We start from the raw sequence: 10019 nt of genomic DNA, 5'->3' as shown, positions 1-10019 counted from the left end.
CATGGAGTGGATGGAGCACGCTCCGGTTCCACCACCCAATACCAAAAAGAATCTGCTCAATATAGACCTCCTATGGAGGACATATCAGAGACAACCGAGCTGGCTGGCCTGGGAGAGCCTGTTGCACAGGCACACACTTACCTGGCAGGGACAGTGGGAACTTTTTAAAGTTCCCGGTCTAGATGGTACAAAATGGTAAAAAGCCCCCATTGTTGGAGAAGGCAACCGGGGGCGCAGACCACGCCTTTTATTAGGGCTGCGAGCAAGCCCCCAAGAGCCGCGCCGCAGCCTCCGCCCTCGCAGAAAAGGCTGGGGGCGGGGCCTCCAGCGCCTGGGCCAATCGCGGCCGGCGGGGGCGGGGCGGGTCCCCATCCCAGTGCGCTGCCCGGGCCGGGGCGCCGGCAGTCGGGGCCATGCGGCGGCAGCGCTGGGCGCTGCAGCGGCGCTGGCTGCTGGCACTGGCGCTGTACACGCTGCTGCTGCTGCTGCCCTACGCGCTGCACAAGCCGCCGCCGCCGCCGTCGGGGGGCGGCTGCCCCAGCCTGCAGGCGGCGCTGGGCGCTTGGGGCACGGACGGGGAGCCGGAGCCGGAGCCTGGCAGCAACGGCAGCAGCTCGGCGGGGGGCAAGCGGCACATCTACGTGCACGCCACGTGGCGCACGGGCTCGTCCTTCGTGGGGGAGCTGTTCAACCAGCACCCCGACGTCTTCTACCTGTACGAGCCGGCGTGGCACGTGTGGCAGGCGCTGTACCCGGGCGACGCCCGCAGCCTGCAGGGCGCCCTGCGGGACCTGCTGCGCTCGCTCTTCCGCTGCGACTTCTCGGCGCTGCGGCCCTACTACGCCCGCGGGCCGCCCGGCGCCAACCTGAGCACGGCGGCGCTGTTCGGGTGGCGCACCAACAAGGTGCTGTGCTCGGCGCCGCTGTGCCCGGCCGCCGCCCGGCCGCGCCACCACGTGGGGCTGGTGGACGGCGCGGCCTGCGAGCGGAGCTGCCCGCCGCGGGCGCTGCGGGACCTGGAGGCCGAGTGCCGCAAGTACCCGGTGGTGGCCATCAAGGACGTGCGGCTGCTGGAGCTGGGCGCCCTGCTGCCCCTGCTGCGCGAGCCGGGCCTGGACGTGAGGGTCATCCAGCTCTTCCGCGACCCCCGCGCTGTGCACAACTCGCGGCTGCGGGCCCAGGCCGCGCTGCTGCGGGAGAGCGTGCAGGTGCTGCGCAGCCAGGCCCTGCACCGCCAGCTGCCGCCCCCCGGGGGGCCGGGGCGGCGCCAGCGCCCGCCTGCCGAGTTCTGGGTGAGCGGGGCGCTGGAGGTCATCTGCCAGGCCTGGCTGGGCGACGTGGTGCTGGCCCGCCGCGGCCCGCCGGCCTTGCGGCGCCGCTACATGCAGCTCCGCTACGAGGACCTGGTGCGAGAGCCCCGGGCCCAGCTGCGCCGCCTGCTCGCCTTCGCCGGCCTGGCTGCCCCGCCTGCCCTGCTGCGCTTCGCCCAGCACATGACCCACGGCACGGCCTACTCCTCCGACCGCCCCTTCCTGCTCTCCGCCCGTGATGCCCGCCGGGCCGTGACCGCCTGGAGGGAGCGCCTCAGCCGGGACCAGGTGCGCCATATCGAGGCTGCCTGTGGTGACGCCATGCATTTCCTCTCCTACCCGCTTAGCGCTGGCCCCACCTAGCCGCGCTCTGGGTGAGCGGGGCACTGCAGGTCATCCAGGTAAGAGCCATCCACCCTGCCTCACCTCGCCTTTCTGCTGCAGCCTCCCCCTGCACCGGGGGTCAGGGAGAAAGCTTCCTTGCCCCCCATGGACACCTTTGGGGGTACGTCGAGGGGGCAGCGACTGCAATATCTGCCCCAACACCTCTTTTCCCTTTTTCTTTTTAAAGAGAAGCTAGAAGCTTTACTCACAGGCTGGGGCACGTCTGCAGAGGGTGCAGCCAGTGCGTGTCTGCCACAACCCAGATGTTTTCCTTTTAGCTGGAGAAACAGAAGCTCTACTTATAGGTTGGGGCAGCTCTGGGGTGCAAATAGAGTGGTGCCTGCCACAATACTGATGTTTCCCATGTTACAAAGGAACTTCAAGCTTTACTTATAGGCTGGGTTAGGTCTAGGGCACAGATAGAGCCGTGCCTGCCACAACACAGGTGTTTCTTCAGTTAAAAGGAAACCAGAAGCTCTACTCAGGCTGGAGCAGTGTTTGGGAGCAGCTAGTGCAGTATTTGCCACAACACCAATGTTTCTCCAGTTACGAAGAAACTAGAAGCTCTGCTCATAGGCTGGGGCAGGGCTAGGGGGTAGCTGGTGTGGTGTCTGCCCCAACATGGATATTTCTCCAGTTAGAAGTCAACTGATAGCTGTATGAATAGGCTAGGGCAGATCTAGGTGCGTATTGTGGCAGACGCACACTGGCTGCTCCTGAAACCTGTGCCAGTCTGTGAGTAGAGCTTCTGGTTTTTTCTTAACTGGGGAAGAATAATGTGATGTCTACTGCAAACCCAATGTTTCTCCAGTTACAAAGAAACTAGAAAATCTGCCCATAGGCTGGGGTAGATCTAGGGGGCAGCTAGTGCTGTGTCTATCACAATACCAATGTTTCTGTAGTTAGAAAGAAACTTGAAGCTTTACTCAGAGGCTGGGGCAGATCTAGGATGCAGATGTGTGTTGTAACAGACACTGCGCTAGCTGCCCCTTAGATCTGTCCCAGCCTATGAATAAAGCTCTGGGTTTCTCTTTAACTGGGGAAAAATAGATGTTGTGGTAGACACCATGCTATTTTTCTCCAGTTAAAAAGAAACTAGAAGCTCTACTCATAGTCTGGAGCAGATCTAGGGTGCAGATAAGAGCAGTGTCTGCCACAACACCAGTGTTTCACCCCTTCCTAATTCCTAACTCCCACAGCGGGATTGGAGCCTGGCTGGATTGGGGCTGGGCTATGCCCCTCTCCCCTGCAGGACTGGATAGGACTGGGCTGCACCCCTTCCCAGGATGAGACACAGCCAGGGTAAGGCTGGGTTAAGTTCCCTTCCCCTGCATGGCTAGATCTCGTCCAGGCTTCTCCTCCACCCAGCCCTGTTGCTCCCCCTCCTAGTGCCAGATCAGGACCATTGTCTGGATCCAGTCCATGGACAAACTGGGCACCACCTATCCAGTGTACTGGACAAAAAGGTAGAGCACCACTACTGTCATCCACTGGAATTTGGTGCACTTCTCAACTGACTCCTTCACTTTTGCCTGACTAGAAATGCTACTGCCACTGTCAGGCAGTTGTTTTGCAACTTAGGGTTGAGCAGGAATCGGAGGTGGGTAGGGGAGGATGCAACTGTACCTCTGTATCTCCCCACTCCCCTGCCTCTTTCCCCTCCTGGATCTGTCCCTGAGCACCTTAGAAATTAACTGGTTCAGAGAGGCAGGAGCTTTTGTACACATCACCAATAGTCTACTTCAGCAATACCCAAACTTCCAGACAAATGACATGGTGCAGGAGACACCTTCCCTCCCAGGGGCAGCTTAGAGACTAACTGGTTCAGAGAGGCAGGAGTTTTCATGTGACACCTACAGTCTACTTCAGCTGTTCCCAACTTTCCAGACAGATGGTGCACGGTTACTTTGCGAGTGCAGTCTAGCATGCTATCCTGGCCCCACGTATTGCCTCAACCCCATGTGCCAGGATCCAGCTCTGCACTAGCCTCACCCCATGTACCTGGATCCAGCCATCGAGTGACTCATGGGTCCAGAAATTTGGTGGCAGGGGCATGGCAATTAATGATGCCACCAGTCTCACCTATCGCCAAATTTCTGGACTTCATGGGGAGCCCTGTAGACTGGATGACATGGCTCTGTTGGCTGGGTCTGGCTTGCGGGCCAGAGATGGAGTACCACTGGTCTACTTAATCAGATGACCAACACAGCTAACTATCTCCCAGGGGAGGGAGGGGAAGGGGCCTGTTGGCTCTATTGAAGTTCCTGGGGTCCTGCAGTGCCACCAGTAGGTTTGTCTACCCCTCCGCCTCCCATGTCTGCCCTTCCTGCTGGCAGGCACCAGATAACAAAATAATGTAGCTGTCATGAAGTAGCCACTGCAATGCTGCTCTCCCTCATGGGATATAGCACTTAATCAGAGTCGTGCAAGACTGCTTTAACCACCATTATGTTGCTCTTTGGCATTTCTTAAACATGAAGCAGGAACAAGCAGGCAGGGTATGTTTTCATGGCAAACAGGCAGGGTGAGACGTGGTATAGACATTCCCAGTGCAGGGCTGGAGGAGGGTTTTACACCCACCATATAGCTGGGGTGGATCTGGCTTTGCCTGTGGCCCAGGGTTCTGGATTTATCCTCAGTTCATACTGGACCTGGGTTATCCAGACACTTTGTTAGGCCTGAATTCAACAGTCATTTTTTAAGCCTCAGATGTGTTAGGGAACACAAATTTCCTTCGCAAACTTTGTCAGGTCAGAAACAGTATGCAACAAATATGATGGTGAAAGCTCAACATCTGTAGTAGTAGACAGAAACAATATGAGTAGGCTGGAAATATGATACTTTTCAACAGAAGCATAGGGGAAGATCTTTTACTTGGGTCTTGTGTTGAGTATCATTTCTACCATTCTGTGAAGGCAGGGCAAATTAGTTCCCTGGCTTTAGTAAACCTGATGCTAAAAATTCCAAGGATTGGCCCACTTAGTTGTTCCTCTGTGGGACTGGACTGTATCTATTGGGAACAGTATGTTGTTAACTTGAAAATGTCAGGTAAAGAAAACTAATCTACTAACCTCTGCTACACGTAGCACTTCAAGCTTAATACTGAAAAAGCATATTCTCTCAGTTCATCTTTTTGCTTATTTCTTTTCCCCCACTCATCTTGACCAGTAGAAACATGCTTCTTTAAAACTGGACAGTAGTATGTGTCAAAGGCACAACATCAACCTAAACTTAGCTTTGTATTTCAAGTCTGTGAAAAGAGATTCTTCAATTCAAAGTTGGAAACAGTTGTTTCTGGGATCTGAAAAAAATCCGGTGATGGCAATTATCAAATAGTAAACACTGGATAAAAGGAAAGTAACTATGTGCAAAAGTATATCTCTCCTGAAACTTTTCATTGATCAAGTTAAAAGAAATATCAAGAACAAACACATAAATAATACTTAACTTGGAAGATTTTGAAACATAAATGTTAGTAGTGTGAATCCTTTAGGCTACAAATGTTAGAGTAGAATCTAAAGTGCTGTTACGTAAAGCAGGCTTCGTAAAACTTATCACAGAACAAAAATTCAGGGCCTGTCCTAACTGCCAGTCCCTCTGTGGTTGACTCTGCAAATTTATGATGCAGAAAAATACGGTCAGTTTAGGAGAGCTCTGCTTTCATTTCACTAACTCAGTAACTTGTGACTAGGATGGAATAGTCTTTGTCTACAGGGATTATAGAGGAGCCCTGCTAATACAGCATGGGGGAGGGGGGACGCATAAGGGGCAAGGAAAGGAGACATTTTCACTTTCTCTTATTTTAACGGAGGGCTATAAAACGTGATTAGAGGCGTGGAGTCAGCACTTGGCTACAATAAGCAGTCGGAAAAAGATCCGTTTCACTGGAGCTCTTAAATTTTCATTAGAGAAATAAAAACTTCCTAAAGTGTTTTTAAATTGTTTTATAAGAAGAAATGGTAGATCTAGTATGACTAACATTTTCCCTTGGGATACCTTGTAAAGGCTGGAGACAGCAAAGTGAACCCTAATTATATTAATCCTTAATATTGAACATGGTTCTTCTCAGTCAGTTGAGACAATTATTGTTCTTTCTTTACTTCCTCCCCGACACGTTATGTTGCAGCACCCCAGACTCTGTCAGTCACATCCCATCCAAACAATAACATCCCTTCATCTGGTAAACTTGCTTGTGCAGACTGATGCATGTGTTTCCTGACAAGGCTAAAATGGACTAATCCTGACAAAGTGCTTTTAAATGATGACTTGTTTTAAGGTGTTTAGGATTCAGCTTGGATTTTGTAACTGCTTTTGCCTATATTTCCTGGAACTAACTTATTCTGGTGTGTTTTCATTTGAAGAGGGAAGAAAGTTGAACTACATTTAGGAGTTGTAATACTTTAAGTTGTTGCAGACTCTGCCCAGCTTTTAGGCAGTGCTGCAATGATTGCAGTCAGATATAAAATGGAAACCTTGAACCTCAATCAGGGCTAATCCAGGATCAAGAATAAAACTTTACATGTTAAGTGCTGGAAATGAAGGCAGCTCTAAAGAAGTATTTTATTCCTGCTGTGAAGGAGTATTTAAATTACCTTGTAGGTTTTAATGAGTAGCATGTTGGAGAATATCAGTTTCCTTGTCTAACTGAAATCTTGATTTACTGTGGATCAGGGTTTTTCCCCTTCAAATGTGCTTTTTAACAGTAGAAACTGAGGGAAAACATATCCTATCTTCGTCAGAAACTATTTAATTTCACTCTACATGTTTATGCTGTTTTCCACGTCTGAGTTTCACTGTGAGATAGGTCATTTTAGTGCACAAGGGTGAAAAATTCTCTATTTTACCAGGGACTTTGCTGTGTTGTCTTATAGCCTTATTGTAGTCAATATTGTTGCACAGGCTGTGAAAACAGAATTTGGCCGCAAGTAATACATTACAGTCTATTAGTTGGGTAGCACTAATTTCCTCCCCCCCCCCCCCTTAAATAACCTCACTTGTCAAACTGCTCAGTGTATATATCTTGCCTGACTTGTACTGGCAGGTTGAATCTTGAGAGATCGTGGGATCTCTTGATTATTTATTAACCACTTTTCCATACAAGCAGGATGTTGGCTGCTGTGGTCCCCCTGCTTTACCTGTGGGCAGTTAGGGTGTTGCATCAGGGGTGACAGTAGTTTTACTTAGGGGTCAGATTATAGATTTGTATAAGATGGTTTGGATAGGGATGATCCTAGCTGAGGCAGGGGGTTGGACTGAATCCATGGAGGTCTCTTCTAGCCCTATATCTATGACTCTGTGATTTTAGCAACAGAAACTGGAATTAAACAGAAATACATCTTGCTGAAAGTGAGATGGGGAAGTTTTGGTTGACCTGCTTTCTGAAAATAGCTGGGAGTTACTGCTGAGAGGTTTTTGTTTTGCAGCATTTTAACTACTGTGAATAACACAGACAGTATTTTGTTGTACCAGTAAAATCCCAGTCCTAGTGAATGGTACAGTAAGACAATATGTACATTTATTTGATGGTAGCACCGTGAGTTAGGGTACAATGAGCAAATGTTAGAGCTAATCTAAACTCCACATGCCCAGAAGGGGTAGATCAGTGCCAGAACCGTGGGATTTGAACAGCTGAGACTGATTTACAACAAAACACTTGCATTACATCACATGTAATAAGCTGACAGCTTTTCTATATTAAAACTTCATGGGAACATCGGAACAAACTGGTAAGTGTTTACAACAATAATTTTTGTCATTCGCTTTAACTTAACAGTTAGTTGTCAAGCAGTTGTTTTGTGGTATATATAAACTTCAATGTGGTAACTGTGGCCAACCTGCAGTACACATGCCCTAGGTGGCACAGGCAGTCTTTGTGCGTGGCACATGGTAGATGAGGGAGGGGACAAGTAGGACAGTGGCAGACGGGACAGAAAGCAATAAGCAGAGTAGCAGATGGGGATGGAAGTGGAAAGCAGAGCAGGCAGGGGAAGGAGAGCAGAGTGGCACTTAGGGAGGGTGCAGGGCTAACTCATTGCATGTCTGCCAAAAAAAGGTTGCTCCCCCAAGGTAGGTAGCTGTGTCAGTCTGAAGTCAGGCAGAAGGCAGGGCAGGGTAACACATTACAGACTACCTGGTTCAGAAGGACATAAGCATAATGTTAACATTTAAATATTTACTTCAGTTCTGCAGTATAAACTGTACCCTGACACAATAAATACATCTGGATGGTCAAAGATCACAACTTTGACCTTGCAGATGTATTGACCACATATACTGTTACATGGTACTTCGACTGTGAAACAGTATATGTGTGATGGAAAGCTGTTTATGCCACTTTTGCTTGATACTTTGTAGGCCAGTATTAGTATAGTGCTTTAAAGATATCTGTGTTATAACCATTGTTAAGTACAGAGGAAATAGTTTTAGCGGTATTTTTATTTTGTTTTTCTGCTTGAAAAATGGAAGGAACTCCGAATTCATGGTTGTGGTCTCCTCGGAAAAGCAAGTGTTAAACGAGGATTTGTGTTGTTGTTTATAATAATCTTCATATGACATGCCCATTTTAATGATTATTTCCATATGTCAGCTTTACATATGCAAGAAAGGTTCAGGGTTAAGTTAATTATTTCCTTTTGGGGAATTGATACCAAAACATTATCCTCAGGCCAAATTATGTTCTTGGATACCTCTGTGAGATGATTCACTTTTAAAAGTTTTACCCTAATAGAACTGGGTCTCTGAGAGGGGAGAGACTGTACTCTTGTACTGTTATGGAGCCAACAAGTTTGAGAACGTAATCACTTCCTTCTTGAGCTTGAAGGACTGACATCAAATGTGGCTGACTGGACTTAAAATATACACAAGGACAGTAAATCTGTTATATGCTGTCTTGCAAGTCATTTTTCAGATGAGAAGCATACTATAACCCATTCAGTGCTATATGCTTTATTAAATATTGATTTGCCACTTCTGTTAAATTTGGCAGTCCTTCACTGTAAGGAATAAAATGGGAAGAACAAGACTATTAATGAAAACTTTCTTTTGACAGAGATTTTCAAGACTTTGCTTTTGCTAGTCCTAGCTTTACCAGTGATCTGGGTCATTTAATGTACAGCTTAAATAGATTAAATTAATCAACCCAAATCTCCTTGAAGTAAAGTTTTCCTATGACTGGAGCATCTGTTGCTGCTTCTGTAGCAGAGGGATACATCTGCAAGCCCTGACTCCAACAGTATCAAAGACTGATTAACTTTGTAGTACTTAGTGGTCATGTCTACACAAGACCCTTACAGCTCAGTAGTTCGTTACTACTGGGCTCCTGTGCAGTAATAATGAGTTACTATGCAGTCACTGTCACCAGGAAGCCATATGGGGATGCTGCTGCGCAGTAACTCCAGTTACCGTGCAGTCATTTAGTACTTGACTATGCAAATATTAAATGACAGCACAGTAATAACTGCGCAGTAAGCATCTGTGTGTAGACGCAGCTGGTGTCTGTCTGCATATTTAGTGCCAAGAACTTGTAGCTGTCAGCACTGATGTGTTAAGCTCTGGTGACCTGTATCCCAACCTTGCAGGCTGCTGCTGATCCATCAGTCAGCTTTCTTTTTTCATCACTTGACAGAGCTGAAGAAATAATAGTTAGGACTGTTTTTAAGCTTGCCCCATTTCCCAGCAGAAGGCCCCATTTTCTATTGCTCAGCTTTGCCAAGCTTGACACTTTTGTCCAGCTTGAAATTTTCCATGCTGGGAGTCTGTCTCAGGATGAATAATTTTGGAAAACTTCAGACAAGATTTCAGAGACTACGGACAAATAAGTTATCTTGCCTGAATTTAAAACATCTTTGGAGAGTTTTACTTTGAAATGTTTTACTATGTGCTTTGCCGAAGGTTATGTCCTTTGTCTGGTGATTTGCCTTTTAACTCTTAGTTTCATAGTTTGTAGGGTCAGAAGGGACCTGAGCAGATCATCGAGTCCAATACCCTGCCATGGCAGGAAAGAGTACTGGGGTCCAGCAAGGTGTACATCTAGCCTCCTCTTAAAGAACCCCAGGGTAGGAGCCAGCACCACTTCTCTTGGAAGTTGGTTCCAGATCCTAGCTGCCCTGACCGTGAAGTAGCGCCTCCTGTTATCTAGTCTGAATCTACACTCTGCCAGCTTGTGACCATTATTCCTAGTCACTCCTGGTAGTGCACGGGGGAACAGGGACTTCCCCAATGCCTGCTGGTCCTCTCTGACTAGTTTGTAACAGGCCACTAGATCCCCTCTCAGCCTTCTCTTGTGGAGGCTGAACAGGTTCAGGTCCCGTAGCCTCTCCTCGTAGG

The 10019-nt window shown here is 48.5% G+C and overlaps 1 protein-coding gene across 1 annotated transcript in view; it reads left to right on the top strand.

Annotated features, from left to right (window-relative positions):
* The first annotated feature begins 413 nt into the window (after positions 1-413).
* CHST7 (carbohydrate sulfotransferase 7) overlaps positions 414-10019 on the top strand; it is a 28569-nt gene continuing 18963 nt past the window's right edge. The window contains exon 1 of the mRNA XM_019528471.1: positions 414-1711. Coding sequence (XP_019384016.1) covers positions 414-1673 — 1260 coding nt within the window. The 3' untranslated portion in view covers positions 1674-1711. The remainder of the gene's footprint in view (positions 1712-10019) is intronic.

This window comes from Crocodylus porosus, unplaced genomic scaffold (assembly GCF_001723895.1).
Source record: "Crocodylus porosus isolate Cpor-Errol unplaced genomic scaffold, CroPor_comp1, whole genome shotgun sequence".
NCBI lineage: Eukaryota > Metazoa > Chordata > Crocodylia > Crocodylidae > Crocodylus > Crocodylus porosus.
The sequence above is the reverse complement of the archived record's forward strand: the minus strand, read 5'-3'. Positions and strand labels throughout refer to the sequence as shown.